The 18145-nt window shown below is 39.8% G+C and overlaps 2 protein-coding genes across 11 annotated transcripts in view; both read right to left on the bottom strand.

Annotated features, from left to right (window-relative positions):
- Nucleotides 1-11037, bottom strand: part of washc2c (WASH complex subunit 2C) — a 47776-nt gene extending 36739 nt beyond the window's left edge. For all 7 annotated transcript variants that reach the window (XM_080740956.1, XM_080740960.1, XM_080740959.1 and 4 more), the window contains exons 1-6: nt 10878-11037; nt 7663-7815; nt 4780-4944; nt 3095-3163; nt 2009-2182; nt 401-494 (exon numbers count right to left, since the gene is read on the bottom strand). In XM_080740956.1, the coding sequence (XP_080597082.1) occupies nt 401-494; nt 2009-2182; nt 3095-3163; nt 4780-4944; nt 7663-7815 (655 nt within the window). In that variant the 5' untranslated portion in view covers nt 10878-11037. The remainder of the gene's footprint in view (nt 1-400; nt 495-2008; nt 2183-3094; nt 3164-4779; nt 4945-7662; nt 7816-10877) is intronic.
- Nucleotides 11038-15919: 4882 nt separating this feature from the next.
- The window catches only part of slf2 (SMC5-SMC6 complex localization factor 2), a 40956-nt gene continuing 38730 nt past the window's right edge, over nt 15920-18145 (bottom strand). For all 4 annotated transcript variants that reach the window (XM_080740983.1, XM_080740986.1, XM_080740985.1 and 1 more), the window contains one exon: nt 15920-17785. In XM_080740983.1, coding sequence (XP_080597109.1) covers nt 17423-17785 — 363 coding nt within the window. In that variant the 3' untranslated portion in view covers nt 15920-17422. The remainder of the gene's footprint in view (nt 17786-18145) is intronic.

Genomic DNA, 18145 nt, shown 5'->3' with positions numbered 1-18145 from the left:
GATTTTTGGGGCCGATACGATCACCGATCAACTGGAATCAGTATCTGCTGATACTGATATCCCCGATCACAGCGTCAAATCCATAAATTTGTCTATTTATTGTGTTACTGTAGCAGCATTTATATATTTAATGATTCTTCTTACAAAACTTTGACATTGTAAATTAAGTTTAAACATTAGGAGGTTACAGGCTGAGGTCCTTTAGTATCCAATTCAACTTGTAGGAGTTGAAGCTGAGGTTACATTCAGTCAGATTAATCTATCGAATCTCTATTCGATACCGATATTGCATTTAAAGGCCAATGCTGATATGATGACCGATTCATTGCCCATCCCTAAAAAACAATAAAATAAAAACATTTTAATGGTTTAGGGTTGAAACGTTATTGCTTTGAATTACCATCACTCGATAGGTCGCCCAGTCCAACGTCATCTTGTTCCATGAAGGCCTGGGAGCCAATCAGGTATGGCAGGGGTCTGTCCACGTAAAGATCCTGGAAGGTGGGGACAGAAAACAATACGTTATAATTAGGGATGGGACGATATGAAAATGTCATTTCACGATTATTGTGACAAAAGAAATCAAAATTTACGATCATCAAAATCCATTATCCGGGAAGCGTTTTGGCAAAGACATTTGATAGAGAGTGAAAAAATACTGTATCAAGTACGTATATTATAAGTACCTTTAAACAATTATAGAGGGTTTAAGTGGTACCAGATATGCAGCTCGGCCAATAGAAGGTGAATTGATCCCAGTGCATGACGGAGGACAATATCACAATAAATTAAATCTCCACGATACGATCATCGTGAATGTTTTTTTAATCACAATAAACGATAATATCGCTTATCGTCCCATCCCCAGTTATAATATTCATATTTTATTAGTTAGCACTACCCCTTGATTGGGATCCAAGAAGCTTGAGCCGTTAAAGGGTATGGAAGCAAAACTAGTCTCTGTCGGGTGAAAATTATGTCCAAAACGTTCCAAATCTATGAGCTTGAAACGCGGCACAAACTGATCTGCTACTTCTGATGCGTTTGTGTGACGCTGTAGTATGATCAAGTAGGGCGCTAATTCTTCATTAATTATGTTTCCCAGACACTGGTTCGAGACCCATTTGTGGGTCACGGACAGGTTTTTATGGGTCGTGATAAATATCCCTTTTTTGGTTTCCTAATTATATATCTTTTTTGCAATTGTTTGATGAGATTTTACAACAAATCACGTCCTTGGCCTGAGAAGCACTGAAGGCCCCTGGTTAGGGCTGTCACGATTATGACATTTTACATGACGATTAATTGTCACTCAAATAATTGCGATTAACGATTTAATTGTGTATTTGACAATTACATTTCTGTTTGGCTTTTAGGCGTTGAAGTTTCACATGGCAATCATGACACATAACTTAAAAATATACAAAGAAATGACTGACATATTTGCCAATTTTATACTTAAAAATCACACCCGTGTGAACTGAGCGGTGGAGTCTGTGCGCGCGCGCGTGTGTGTCTGTGCGTGCGTGCGTGCGTGCGTGAGTGTGTGAGTGTGAGTGTGACTTGCCTGTTCTGGCCTGGCCTGAACAACAGCGCCCCTCCCTTAACATGTGTGGTCAGAAAAGGTACTACACCACAGGCTTGAGGCTACATACAGACCCACCCACCCACATACATACATACATACATACAAACAAACAAACAAACATACATACCTACACACACGGCCACGCTATGGAGACGGTGTGACCACCGCTCAAAAAAAAAACATTGATAGTGGAAATAGCCGATCTACAAGCTCACAACGCGTCGCGATGCGACGCGTTGTGAGCTTGTAGATCTGCTATTTCCACTACTTTTTGAAAGTGTTTGAAACCATATTATATTTCTCAACATGGAAACGATTATGCAAAATAATTGCGATTACCTCAAATAACTGCGATTAAACGATTATGTAATAATTGTGACAGCCCTACTCCTGGTCTCAACGACGGTAACGCCACTGTACCTTGGGCTCCAGTATGGCGTCCACTCGGTCCGCGGTGTCGTCGTCCTCAGAGTCGGAGTTTCCTGCTTTGATGTCCAGTTGCTCGAAGGCAGAGTCCAGAACCTTCAGACCGTAGTTCACTGCTTCCTGCATCTTAGGGATCAACTCTGCCTCTTTCTGCTCCCGAGTCTTCTCCTACAGGAAAACACACATCTACGTTTATACAATGTACACTAGGTATCCCCATACATACATACAATACATGCATGCGATTCCTGTCTTGGAAATGGATATCATTCTTCAAGTAGTGTTGAATGTACATTCAAACAGATTGAAATAATAAGGAGGATATCTTTGCAAAAGAATGTGGGGGGAAATGGTTAATGTATAAATTGAACAAAAGAGAAGGACAGAAAAGGAGATTTAAAAAAAAAAAAAAATCTATGTACTCCCATAGAGGATTTGTGCAAGAGGATTTGCGTGTTGTTGCCATCCCTATAAGGCAATCAGTCTATGGTTCTTGTCCCCCAAAACCCCAAAGGTCCATTGAGTTGAATGGACTTTTTCTGCTCCTTTTCTGATTGGACAACATAATGTCCAATCAGACAAGATTGGTCAAGCTTCATGTGACATCACTATATTGTCACTGTCGTGCAGAAACCTTGTATCTCCAAGTTTCAAATTTGTACGTTTTTTTTTCTCGCAAAATAAAGCCCTACTTCATTAGACAAGGCTGTCGCACAAAAGTAGTGAAAACAGCAGATCTACAAGCACACAACGCCTCGCACCGCGAGGCGTTGTGTGCTTGTAGATCGGCTGTTTTCACTAGTTTAGTTATTTATTTATTTTATTATAAAAACAAATAGTTTTGGACATTCAAGTTTCCGACCGACAATGACGATATATAAGCAACTACATTTGCAATTTCCCAGAACTGCACCTTTCTAGTTGTTTTTTTGTTCTTGCGATTATTACGACGATTGTAAAATCTCAATAAAGAAAAGAAGAAAAAAAAACAGATGGAATCTGGAAACATCACAGAGAAGTAAATATTAATCATAATTTATATTCATGGAGAGGAAAGGATGAATTATGATGTATTGATACCGGTTCTGGTTGTTTGTCCAGGGCCTCAGCTTTGGGTGCAGGATCTTCGATCTCCTCATCATAAACTCTCTGGTACAGGAGACACAATCACAAGATTCATGTTTAATAAACCATCATTACCCTGAGGACATTTCATGCTTGTGTTCCTTTAATTCTTCTGTGTGTTACTGTATACTACTACAGATCAATCTCAGAAAATTAGAACCTTTTTGTAAAAGTAAATATTCTTGAGGCTTTCATAGATTTCTTGGAACTTTCATATATTCTAGATACATTGCACATTCAGTGAATTATTCCAAACCTTTTTTTTGTTCAAATTTGGAATTTTATGGCATACAGGAGCTCATGATTATCAAAAGTACATATTTCAAAAAAGTCAGTAATGATTTGGGGTTCTATTGCATCTGCAATGCTTTTTTACACAATATTATAATTTTCTGAGATTGATCTGTACATCTTTTCTAATTCATGGAATTTCTTTGATTTCTTTTTTATGCATTAATGACATTCGTGAAGAAAAGAAAATCACAGAATTTGTTTTTTAATTCATTAAAGATTTAGCTTTTCTATTCGTTTTTGAGCATGTTTTGATATAATAATTTAAAGCAAAACGTAGCAGACAAAAAAGGGGATATCTATGTAAGGATGGGACGATAAGCGATATTATCGTTTATCGTGATAAAAAACATTCACGATGATCGTATCGTGGAGATTTAATTTATCGTGATATCTGTCCTCCGTCATGCACTGGGATCAATTCACCTTTTATTTGCCGAGCTGCATATCTGGTACCACTTAAACCCTCTATAATTGGTAAAAGGTACTTATAATATACGTACTTGATACATACTTGATACAGTTTTTTTTCCACACTCTATGAAATGTCTTTGCCAAAAATCTACAAGCTCAAAATGCGTCGCAAACGCGACGCGTTGTGAGCTTGTAGATCTGTTATTTTTTGGCAAATGTTCCGCCCCGGGATAATGAATCTTGAATATCGCAAATAATCGTGATATGATAGTTTCATATCGTCCCATCCCTATATCTATGATGGTGACTAGGGGTGTAACGATATAGTAACTGTATCGAAATTTCGTTTTTAACTTAAAAGGTCGAAGTATATCGAACTGAAAACAGCTAAAATTGAATCGTATCGTTTTATTTTGTATCGTATCGAATCGGCAGTGCAAAGAATCGATTGTATCGATACTACCTACTTGTGCATTGTATTTGGCATTTTTAAGAAGAAAAAACTAAAAGGAGGGGTTTAATTACTTTTCCTTTCCATATAGCTACACTGGTCTATTGATAAATGTGTGTAATCTCTGGGTTCATGTCAAGGTGCAGGTTTGTCAATATACAATGTCCATGTATTTGGCAGGTAATCACTGTGTTTACTTATTTATATCCATAATAATACATGTTTCCCTTAAAAACCTGCACTATCCACACCTTTCACACAGATTTAATTTCTTTGCTAAATAGTTACTATATTGATTTTAAATCATTGAATCGAATCGTATCGTATCGCCATGAATGAACCAATATCGTCCATGTATCGTATCATCAACCATGAATCGTGATATGTATCGAATCATTAAAATGTATCGTTACACCCCTAATGGTGACCCATGAAAATGTGATCCAGCGTTTGGGGAAACAGCGTTTTTTTTAAAAGATCTCACGTTCTCTATGAACTGCGTGTTGGACAGCATGAGGAAGTCGTTGAACACGGAGTGCAGGCAGGCGTCGGTGGCCTTGGTGTCTCTGATCAGGCCGTCCAGCTGCTTCTCCATCTCGTGGGTCTTGGACAACATCCTCTGGGAGAAGTCTTGCAGGAACAGGAACAGCTGTGCACGGGAAGCACGTCAATGCAACGTTAGCCACAGATACAGTGTCGATTTTGACAGCACGTTTCTGAGCAGTTTTAGTCATAGGCTTTGTTGGTATAAAATTACATTTTAATATCAATTATATTTTAAACACCAACTTCAGTGTTACAGTGTCAAAGATATGTCTGTTTTGGAACAATATGATTTATACATTTGCGGAGATGTGCTCCACTGCAGGTCCATGCAAAGATGACCAGAGAAATGTCAAAGATATGTCATAATGTCCCAGGACATTGGATAAAGTGAAGCCAAAACATTCATCATCCTTGGGTATTGAGCTCACAAAGACTCAATCACGACACAAATTCATGATTCATTGTATGTTTTAACTGTCCAATCAGGATGTGATTAATATACCGGTATAACCATTCTGTTCCTCGTACTATATTTGTGAAATGAATATACATTGTATTCAGAAAAAGAGAAGAGAGGAGAAACGTGATTATTGTACCACTGGATATTATTATTATTTTGTATGCCGATTGATTTATTATACAATAAGAGAAAACGGATACAGTACACAGTGTGGACTCTTTTCTTGTGTGGGAGTGATTTGAATCTTTTTGGGAAAACTGTATTTATTCTTGTCTTGTGATGGGAAAAAATACCCATCGGGCTTACACTTGGTTGTATGCTGAAAATAGCACGATGCGTTGTGAGCTTGTAGATCGGCTATTTTCAGAGCGCAATGGCCTGGCGCAACCAAACATAAAGTGACTTTTCTTTTAGTTGTACTGGATCTCTTCTGTAGTAGTCCCTCCCTAACATTTTACTTTACAGTAGTTTCTAAAAGGCAAAAAGTGGGATTAGAATTAGGCGAGTTATGACAAGCTGCCCCTCTTAACGCACAGCCCCAGTTGGTCAATGCAGCCCCCGAGTATTCATGTGGATCAGTGGCGGAAAAAGTAATATACTGTTCTGTCACAAGCAAAAGTCTGGAATTCAAAATTTACTTGAGTAAAAGTACCAACGCATTGGCATCAAAATGTACTTAAAAGTACCAAAAGTAGAAAGTACTAAATATGCAAATGTCCCGATTCACAATCTTTCAAAACATAAAAATCTTTAAAAAGAAAATAGCAAAAATCTACAGTACAAGCTTTGCGACACATTGTGAGCTGAAGTAGAAGTAAAAGTACTGCAGTGCCGCAGCCCCGTTATCACATTCAGATGCGTTAACTGGTTACCATGGTAACCGATAGCCCCCGCGTTGCCGCGGCCGGGAGTGAGCGAAAAAACTCAGTTTCCCCATGACTCCTTGCGGAATACAACTTCCATCTCCCATTGAAATGTATTCCTCCTGGCTTCAGAAACATGCATATCTCTGCTTCTTTTCCCCTTATCGCCCGTTTGGTCAAAACGGCCTGTTTTCTATGGAACATATATCCGCGTGAAAGAAAAGACTTTCGCCGGTCGGAACACCCGCACACACACCGAAAATCTGGTAAATACTACATTAGTTATGGCAAAACTGTGGCAGCATACGTGTTAAGTACTGTACGTGTCTAAATGCACTTAGTTGCTTTACACCACTGCATGTGGATGACGTTAGCTCATACAGTAGCATGCTTAATTTAATTAGGAGCGTTGCAGAGCTCATTACACACAGACCTTTCCAGAAGGGACATTCTTGAAGATGATGGAAGGAAGCAGTTCATGACAAGTTTAAAGTGCTCATGTGGCCTATTATGCTCGCTTCTTTTGGGCTTGTTTTCACAGACCTGGTTGCTTCTTTCCAGTGGTGGAAAAAGTACTCAAATTCTTTACTGAAGTAAAAGTACCAATACTGCAACAATGTAGAAATACTCCATTAGGCTGCGCATACACACCAAAGAACCTATGAGAGCGGAAAGATATTCTATTTATGTGAGTGGATTTCGCCAATGCATTTCAATGGAAATGGCATGGATTTATGGTCTTGCGCAGCTTTCAGTGTGCTGCGCGGACTTGCGTTTATGCTCACAATGAGTCGTCTCTTGTAGATCGACTATTTACAATTAGCCGAAATATATACAGTATATGGCTCAAGTGGTTAATGTATGTTTTGTGATATTTTTAATACATTTCCAAATAATTGTAGTAGAGTAAATGTACAAATACCTCAAAATACCTAAAAAAAAAGTACTTAAGTAAATGTACTTAGTTCCTTTCACCAGTGGTTCTCAACCTGTGGTCAGGGGGGTCCCCAAATTATTTTGGGGGGTCCCCCGATGATTAACTTAATGTGCAAAATTGTTTTCTCACTCAACAGTAAACAAACCAACATAAAGTTTAAGTGTATAGTGGGTATCTGCACATTTCTAAAGTGACAATTTAAGGACTTTTTAATACCTCGAAAATGACAAATTAAACATCGGCCAAATTGTCAAATATTAGAGGCAGAAATCGTGAAAATAGCCGATCTACATGCTCACAACGCCTCGCAACGCGAGGCGTTGTGTAGCCCTGTAGACATTTTCACAATAGAACCGTGTTATACAAAATGTAATGCCTCAACTCTTAGTGCTCGTCAGGCAGGGGGGTCCCCAGTTAAAATATGATTATTTTGGGGGTCGTGGCCTGAAAAGGTTGAGAACCACTGCTTTACACCACTGCTTATTCATGGGTTTCAAATGTAGTCCTACATGGCCATGATGAGGACCAACACACAGGTGTTCTGGTTGCTCTCTGCCTTACCCCAGAGTCTGCAGCCAGAGACCAGGTGGCGCTGCTCTGCCGTATCTCCTCCAGGCTCCAGGCTCTCTCCCAAACCTGGGTGTCTCCTCCCCCCACGTGGTTGGTACTCTGGCTGGGGCCGTTCGCCATGCCGCCGCCCGCTGCCTTGCTCATCTGAAACCATACAACGTTGATGATGAGGATGATGATTTAAAGGGATATTTAACTTTCAATAAGAATAATATTTTTTTATCATTTTTTGGGAAAATTGCAAAAATGTGATACAATAAAGAATAAGATTTTTTTTTTTAAACACGTATTAGGAGGGGGGCTTCAGGACTCAGGAGTCACCAGGAGGGGAAAAAAAAAAGTTTTGAGAATCAATTATTTAAATGACCCCAACTTGACCTGTGATCATTCAATTGCTGTGTCCATCAGAAATACCAGCCTACATCCATTAGTGATATTTTTCCAACAGGAGCCTCCCTGTCTCTCCAGTTTTAATAAACAGAAAGGAAAAGAAATCAGGTGGGTTACAAGTTTAATCCAGTCTGGAGAGAGAACCCCACAAAGGTCACTATGGCTTTGTTTATTGTGTCATCACGTCCAATTTCACTTGTTTATCCTGTCATCTGGTATGTGTATTGTGTACTCTCTCCTGTCTTGATTGGATTGTCCTGAGTTGACTTGAAAATGCGTCTTCTGTTTACTAAAAAGAGCTGCAGAGACAGGGAGACCCATGAACCAACACTCCACTGCATGGGTCTCCAACAGGGGGTCTGTGACTTTGGGGGTCCTCAGAGTTACCATAGGAGGGTGTCCGCCAATTTTTTTTGTGATAAGATATTTCGTTAACCACCTAGCAGCCTAGCATCCATACTCCGAGGAGAACTTCTGAAAGCTTGTAGATCTTGCAGATCGGCTATTTACGGAAACAAGCTTTGGTGGTGTAGAGGGAAAAAAAGAGCACATGAACTTACCACTGTCGAAGCGTTTATAGCCTGTTTAAACGGTAACCAGTCACTTCGCCAAAAATCCAACTCGCCAAATTGTCCATGCTCATTGGGCAGGCTTGTCAATGCTCCTGGATTCGCCAGGATGATTGGCAATTCAATCTACTAAATATTTTCTTGGGTAGGACCCCCAGATGAGAAGTCATTATTAAGGATGTCTTACTTTGCTTCAGTCATCAAATTTGTACACCTACATTTGGCATTTTAAGGCTGAAATTGTACCCATGCTAGTAAAGTAAGCTAGATAAAAGTATCAAACATGCACAAACTTCAACAGAACACAGGAAAATACATCTGTTAAGAAGTTTGGGGGGGAGGACCACCAGACCCCTGTTGGGGAGTTCCGCGCACCCCCTAAAAATAAATCTCCTGGATTCTCCTGGACTGACAGTCCAATGTTGACAACCCTGCTCATTGGCGAGGTGTCCTAGCAAGTTGATTTGGCGAGTTGCATTTTTGGCGAAGTGACTGGTATTCGTTTAAACTACAGTAATACAGCCGATCATCATCGTGCTAAACAGTGGTTCTCAACCAGTGGTCCGGGGACAACCAGTGAGTGGTCGGTTCTTGAGGGGGTTCCAGCCGGTCCCCATGCTAAATGATGGAGAGTTGGTAACCAAACGGGTCCATTTGGTTACAAGTTACGTTCTCTCCAGAGTTAAATCACTGTTAAACATCCGCATTAGTACATTTACAAGAAGTCTACACCAGGGGTCTTCAACAGGGGGTCCTCCAAAAACTGTTTTCTCCTTTTTTATATTATCCACTTGAACCCTAGTGCAGGGGTCTTCAACGTTTTCAGGCCAAGGACCCCTTAGTTGAGAGAGATATGAGGCAGGGACCCCCACAACCTTTTCATAGATTCCATATAGTTTCATCGTTTGACAGCACGATCATCAGTGTATTTTGGATTCATGTCAATTTGTGTTTTCAGATATTTGACCACTTGAGCCATCAATACTGTACTTAGTCCGCTCTTTTTCACCCTCTATACCAGAGCTCTTTGCCAAAAATAGCAGATCTACAAGTAGATCTGCTATTTTTGGCAAAAGTTCTCAGAATATGGACACTATGGTTCAAGTGGTTGATATAAAAAAGGAGAAAAAAAATCTGTCATTCAAATATTTGGAGGACCCCCTGTAGTAACTCTGAGGACCCCCTAGGGGTCCCAGACCCCCTGCTGAAGACCCCTGCCCTAGTGTCCATATTCTGAGAACTTTAGCCAAAAATATCCTATCAAAAGCTTGTAGATCGGCTATTTTTGGCAAATGTGTTTTGTGTTGTAGTCGAGAAAAGGAGCAGTTTAAATACAGAGTGAAAGGTCAAGTTTATTAAGTATTGACGGTTCAAGTGGTTAAATATCTGAAAACACAAATTGACATGAATCCAAAATACATTGATGATTGTGCTTTCAAAGAATGAAACTATATGGAATCTAAGGTTGTGGGGGTCCCTGCTTCATCTCTCTCTCTCAACTAAGGGGTCCTTGGCCTGAAAACGTTGAAGACCCCTGGTGTACACAGTTAGAGAATGTAGAATAACTGTTACTTTGACACTGTATATTGATTGATCAACGCTTTTCCTGTTATACGATCTCTCCTATTGGTACCACGTCAACACAGCATGGTTGGAATTGTGGACACAATCTTTATCAAACTTAAAGGAGCTATAGTCAACTTTTTCTTGAAAAACGGATGCTAAAATAAAAATAATGTTTCGAAAATATTTTATAAAAAAATAAGCTTCATATATGTGTTTCAATTAAAAAATGACCACAAAAAGCGGAAAAATAAAGATAAAATAATCATTTTGGCCCTTTGTTTACATTTTTCGGACCCTGTAAATGTAAACAAAGGACCAAAATGATTATGTTATCATTATTTTTCCGCTTTTTGTGGTCATTTTTTTTATTGAAACACATATATGAAGCTTATTTTTTTATAAAATATTTTCGAAACATTATTTTTATTTTAGCATCCGTTTTTCAAGAAAAAGTTGACTATAGCTCCTTTAAATACCCATAATAGAGTTTTGAGAGGCTAAATCTCATCAAACGGTGGTCCGCAGCTCGTATTCCCGAACAAATAATGGACCATGTTATGAAGAAAATAAAAGAAAACCACTGTGCTAAAAGGCTTGTTGCTAAAACTAGCTGCTATAACACAACGTCAGATGTTCAAATGCTATCAAAGTTAAAGTAATACATAAAAATATAATAATCACCTTGGATCTCTGCGGCTAACCGGGCCGTCCTCCTGCGGACCACACACACACCGTGGTCACACCAACACGCCGTGGAAAAGGAATAATAGTTAAACGTTTATATTTATGTTGCTGCTCATTTAGGCTGTTATTATTGTGACAGCTCGAGCAGCCATGTTCCTTTCTGCCCTGGTGTCTGCAGACAGTCACCTGACTGCCCGTTACCATGGCGACCCAGTGGAAGGAGGAGGGGTGGGGGGAAAGGGAGTATAGGCACGTGCACACACATAGCCATCAAAGGGGGCTTGAGCCCCTGCCATTTTATCTGTCTGCAAAAACTGCCCTTTCCAGACCATAAATGCATTTTTTTTACTATGGTGAAAGACATGCAAATGCCCTCTTTTCATGCCATAACTGAATTGCCTTGTCAAAACACTCCTGAACTTGAATGCAGAATCTTATGTTAAAGAATTGCCCTCACTGTGTAGAAATCCATGCCGTTAAGCCACATCTCCGGTATTGACTTGGTTATGCTTTAAAGGAGTAGTTCACCCCCAAAATGACTTTTTTTCCCATTGATTACTCATGGCATGGAGACTTGAGCTCAATAATATATTTTTGTAATTATCGCATTCCTAAGACAAAAATGTGATTATAGTAAATTTAGCCCTGTTGATTCCGGATGGGGACCCGAATGCATTTGGGTCCCCATCAATGGGGGTACATTTATTGTAATAAAATTATTGTCTTAGGAATGCGACAAAAAACTAAAAATATTATTGAACGCAAGTCTCCATGCATGGGGTAAGTAATCAATGGAAAAGTCATTTTGGGGGTGAACTACTCCTTTAATAGTTCAGTGTGGTTTCTTTCACACACACCGAAATTAGCCGACATCCAAGCTCAAAACGTGTTGCACCGCGACGCGTTGTGAGCTTGGAGGTCTGCTATTTTTGGTGCTTCCACCAAAAGGCCCTTTTAGAAATTCCATGCCCCTGCCTCTCTAACATTATCTGCACGTCCCTGAGAGGGAGAGAGGGTGATTGAACAGTGATGTGATTCATTCCAAACAGATTTTCTTTCCTTCTCTTTTTTTTATGTTAAACTAAATCAATAGCCAGTGGTGGAAAAAGTACACAAATGTTATGTTTACGTAAAAGTATCAATACAATGTACAAATACTCCATTATTTACAAGTAAAAGCGCGTAATTCAAAGTACAAATGTACTACAAAGTAAGTAAGTAACTAGTAACTAAAGTTTTCAAATTAATGTAGTGGGGTAAAAGTACAATATTTGGATCTGAGATGTAAAGGAGTAGAAGTAAAAGTAGGCTATTGGAAATTGGAAATACTCAAGTAGCCTAAAGTAGGCCTACAAATAATGCAAAAATGTAGTACTGTATATTAAGTACATTTACTTAATTTTAAAAATCGAAATCAATATCAATGTAGAATGGTAATATTACAGCTAAAGTAGACTATTATGTATTCGAAACTGTACTTAGGCCCTAAAAAGAGTAGGCCTATTCCTACTTAAAGTTGTACTATGTAACTTTTTTTATAAAACAAATCTTAAAATTCTCCTAACTATTAAATCACAAAAGTTTTAGAAGATCCGCGCCGTGAATTTCAGCCTGTAAAGCCTTCTCTATATGTAAACTGAGATCCTTGCCGTGGACCGGATCTCGCGCCAAAATTGCGTCATCACACTACCGGCCAATCACAGCGAGGGTTATACAACTGCCGGCCAATCACAGCGCATCTTGAAGTGGGGTCGCTATGGCAGCCATATTTGTTGTCGCCCGTTTGTACCATCCCTTCTCTAGGTAATTTCGCCTACCAGGCAGGGTGAAGGAGTCCGTATCTCTGGAATTACTGAACGCACAGGAACAAGGGACCCCTTAAAAGATAGATCTCAGCGAGGTGGAGGCAGACGCGGGGGTCTGAAGGTACGAAAAACGGACGAAAGACGCGGACGCGACCGCGGTTTGCTATAGGGCTAATGACCACTAGTTGGGCAACTTACACAGTATGGCTTTAAACTTTGGACACGCAAATTATGATCCCCAAAACAAACCTGCATACTAATGACTATGGCATTTTTCAAAATACTTTGTAGTTTGTAATGTATAATGATAATACTATTATCATTTGTACATACTAGCCCTTACCCGTTCAAAGATATGAGCTCCAAAATGATGTGCAGTGTGTGGGTTATGGGATGTGCACTGTGCACACAGTATATGAGGGATGGAAAGTAACTTTAACTGGTGCTTGCATGATGTAGGAGCATCAATGTAAGAAACCCGTTTCGTTTAATGGCTACAGAGATACTGTTCCCCCCCCCCCCCCCCCCCCCAGCCCGCCCGCCCACCCGCCTGCACACACACCCGCCTGCCTGCACACACACACACACACACACACACACACACACACACACACACACACACACACACACACACACACACACACACACACAGAGCTGGTTAAACATTTTGCCTCAAGCTAGATGCAGAATAGATAGTAGATACACCATAAAAATGCTAATATACAGCATACGATTTGTGAAAGTGACAAACGGGCTTCACAGTTATGTCAGGTGTGTTCATATGCTTATGGTGATGCGATTTCAGATCAATTGCTCCAGCCACCGAGGAGAAACGCTGTGACAGACACTCAGACATTCGCAAAATTATAGTATAGACTAGCCCTTACCCGTTCAAAGATATGGTGCTTGCATGATAATATGTAGGAGCATCAATGTAAGAAATACCCGTTTCGTTTAATGGCTAACCCCCCCCCCCCCCCGCCCGCCCGCCTGCACACACACACACCCCCCCCCCCCCCCCCCCCCCCGTGTGTGTGTGTGTGTGTGTGTGTGTGTGTGTGTGGGTTTGTGTGTGATTGTGCATGGCCTGAACAACAGCGCCCCTCCCTTAACATGTGTGGTCACAAAAGGTACTGTAGGCTAAATAGATATAGATACACCATAAAAATGCTATTATACAGCATACGATTTGTGAAAGTGACAAACGGGCTTCACAGTTATGTCAGGTGTGTTCATATGCTGATGGTGATGCGATTTCAGATCAATTGCTCCAGCCACTGAGGAGAAACGCTGTTTCATACAGACACTCACTCAGACAGACATTCGCAAAATTATAGTATAGATAGTAGTGACAGCATTCAGACGTACACTGAGACCTGACAGAATGTTGGGAAAGTGCCCCATCTTGTGACAAAACAGAGGTACTACACAGTATATTCAATAATGTCATTATTTTGAGAAGTCATATTTGCTCTAATTGCTACCAAAGATATTGGTATAGTTAGTTAAGTAGTAATTATTTTTTACAGATGATTCCCCACATTTACACTGGCCACCTCCTTTAAAAAAAGTTAAGTAAAAGTTTCTTGGACCAACAATCTGATGAACCAGATTGAATGGATTTGAATTTGTTCCCTGAACATGGATGTTATTTTATTTGGAAGGCTAATGCCCAGGCATCGAGTTTACGGTCAGCGTTTAATCCTGATGAGTCAGGAAGATAGAATACTTTGTGTCTGTTTCATTTTAAATAGGTTTTGAGATTTATTAACGGATTAAGATATCCAACATTTCTTTCCAGATGCTCTTGTTATGGTTTCGTCTTTGCCGGACAAGCATGTTTTGTTTTTATCATCAAATGATATAATCACCCATGACAAAGATTGAAATTGCAGGACCCACAGAAACAAGAATAAATGGCACCATAAATGATGTGCTTTAAAGCTATGGCATATTAGAAACATATTGCACGCATTCGAGTGCTGTCAAAATGTCAGGATGAGTGCATAATAATGTTGCTTTTGACCTTTTAGACCCAAAAGTGAATACTCTTTCCAGGACTGATCTCTCTCACTAGTTCCATGACAATCCAGACATCCATTCGAGTTGATTTTGTTAAAAATCAGGGGCGTCAATTGGGTATGGCAGGGGTATGCAGCTGCCATACCCTGGGTCCAGGGGTAAAATAAAAGTTACTTTTAAATATAAATCCATGAATGTCTCTGTCTATCTGTGCTGGTTATCATGTTGTTAAATTACACTACAAATGCAAAATGTAACAAAATGGTCACTTCAACAAGGTATTGTTATTATATTCTCCACACTTGTTCTCCCCATCTTGACAACATTGTATATTCCCAGGTTCCGCAGGTCAGCTGCACAGGTGCAATGCATTATTGTTAATTGTGGCACGTTTACTAACATGCCAAGTTTAGCTGCACTTGAACAACCATTCCAGGCTGCCATATCCAGCACAAGAAACCATAGAAACGGGGGAAAAAACATAAAATGTACTTCTTAAAATAAATGTATCATGCCTGTTGCTACGGAATGGCAACATGATTGGTTTCTTGCACACGCGCCCATACCTTAGCTTTTTCTGAACTGACGCCACTGCATTAAATACATACCTGGGGGGTAGCAAACCTTGTCCACGTCATCTGATCTTGCTGCATTTGTTCCTTTCCTGAGATACAGCGCTTCTTTCTCCAAAGTTTGCGCTGGTTTTGGCAATTTAGATGTCATACTTTATTTCATATTTTAATGCCACTTAACACATTGACCGCCATTTTAACATACCTCCGTACTCCCACCTGCCATTCGTCTCCATAGACTTCCATGTAATTGGGTGTGCACGGATCATGCACACCCATGCCTAGATAATGCACCACGTGTGTCCACATTGCTCACAGCTTTCAAACAAAAAAATCCGAATGGAAATCCGTTCAGGCATTCATGAGATAACAGCCACTATGTTTAACAAAGATGGCTGCCAAAATGGCTGCCATGCTTGAAAGATGGGGTTGCTATGGGGGTTAAACATGCAATTTCGCGATTGCTATCATGCCTACTCCATTTTTTGGGGTTTTTTTTTTTCTTTTTTAATTCTCGGGACTATCGGGCCTGGCGGGGAAAGACATTGGAATAATCTCGGGACTATCGGGCCTGGCAGGGAATGAGTTAAATTAAACCAATTGAACCCAAGTGAAAATCGACATTTTGGGAATTGTCAAAACCATTTTAATTAAATGTTTTTTTGAATATCAAAATCAAACTCCAACAGAGTTATTATTATAAAACAAAACATACAGTATGTCAATAAATTACAAAGCTATGAACTCATACTGTAACACATTTTTTTATTTAAAGGGATCCCTGGCTAATACGACAAATATGCCTTAATACATTATAATTGTCCTCTATAACTACAATGTAAAATTAAAAACACCTAAAATATTTTATTTCTTCTAGAAATAGCTAATCTTTCACTCAATAGGGGAAATGCCTGTCGCAAGTTGATGTCATAAAACCGTGTGTGATCTATCCCTATGGAATTTATGGCATGCATGTGAAAATAAAAATAAACGTAATACTTCCTATGGCTAATATGAGTATCAAATACATATTTGTGTGTCTTTTTATTTTCACATACATGCCATAAATACACATGGTTTTATGACATCATCAACTTGCGACAGGCATTTCCCCTATTATATATGAATAAAAAATTTAAGGTGTTTTTAATTTTACATTGTAGTTATAGAGGACAATTATAATGTATTAAGGCATATTTGTCGTATTAGCCAGGGATCCCTTGGCACTTGAATGGCACGAATAATCTTTCATATAAACAAACCCTTTGGTCAACAATTGCACATCCCTGGTTCTGGATATAAATGGCAAACAAACATAAGAGCAAATCACAGAACATCAGCAGGTTCTGGAAACAAGTCCCCATGATTCATTGTGTTATACTTTTAGCCTAAATGTGTGAACCTTGAACTATTTACATTTGACTAATTCAAATAATCAGTCAATCAAAAAAAAAAAAAAAAAAAGCCATGACTGCTCCTGTTCAGCCTTGCAGTCAGGGGATATCTTCGAAAATAGTGTCAAATCCTGGAATAAATTCCTTACTAAAAAGTCTTCACCAATGTGTTTGTAAAGGTCTCTAGTAACACATCCCACAAAGACTGAAATTCAGTTTCCGTAGGAGAATCCTTGACAGCTGCTGAAAGTTGGGGTCCCATTAAATTAACTATACAGGATAAAACACACCAAAATAAATATGCTTTCAGTAGCATGTGAGGGGACAAACTAGGTTTTTTTTAATCCATTCTGAATCCATTGCAAGCATTTGTTTTGCACAAAAAAAAACATTCCTTGGCCTAAAAACGTCCCCAAAAAAAACTGTGGTTTAGTGACGAGTCATCACTTTTCACAGTTTTGTGGGAGCCGCCTTTACCCCAAGGAATGTTTTTCGTGCAAAACAAATGCTTGCAATGGATTCAGAATGATAAAAAAAAACTAGTTTGACCCCTCACATGCTACTTAAAGCATATTTATTTTGGTGTCTTTTATCCTGTATAGTTAATTTAATGGGACCCCAACTTTCAGCAGCTGTCAAGGATTCTCCTAGGGAAACTGAATTTCACTCTTTGTGGGATGTGTTACTAGACAACTTTACAAACACATTGGTGAAGACATTTTTTGGTAAGGAATTTATTCCAGGACTTTTTAAGATATCCCCTGGTTATCAGCTCTTTCCTCCTCCATCTCCAGGTCTGTGAAAGGGGGGTCCTCCATCTCCAACTCTGTGAGGGGGGGGTCCTCCATCTCCAACTCTGTGAGGGGGGGGTCCTCCATCTCCAACTCCGTGAGGGGGGAGTCCTCCTCCAGCTCCGTGACGGGGGGGTCCTCCATCTCCAACTCTGTGAGGGGGGGGTCCTCCATCTCCAACTCCGTGAGGGAGGGGTCCTCCTCCAGCTCTGCGACGGGGGGGTCCTCCATCTCCAACTCTGTGACAAGGGGGTCCTCCTCACCCTCAGCGCTGCTCTGACTGCCCATCCGAATGGGTTTCCAGTAGTCGTACAGCTGCCCCTAGAAGAGGACAAAACGCATGATTATTAACCAGCCGCAGGGGTGAAAATAATGACTCCATTTAAAAGCCATTTAGGCCTCGAATTATTGAATGCTTTAACTATTGAAAAATAGCAGATATACAAGCTCACAGCGTGACACAGAGTGTCGCGTTGCGAGCTTGTAGATCTATTTCTAGTTCCCTGCCCTGGAACTAAATATTTGGGTGAGGGTGAGGTTCTATGTGGGGCTAAAAGCAGAGCAATTCATCCATTCAATTCAAAGAACTTTATTTTCCTTTCAGAACTTTGTTTGTGCAGTGGTTAAAAACATACATTCACAACATAAAAACATAAATGTCACTATGGTAAAAAGCACTAC

Source organism: Nannobrachium achirus, assembly GCF_963921795.1.
Source record: "Nannobrachium achirus genome assembly, chromosome: 13".
In the NCBI taxonomy this organism is placed as follows: domain Eukaryota; kingdom Metazoa; phylum Chordata; class Actinopteri; order Myctophiformes; family Myctophidae; genus Nannobrachium; species Nannobrachium achirus.
The sequence above is the reverse complement of the archived record's forward strand: the minus strand, read 5'-3'. Positions and strand labels throughout refer to the sequence as shown.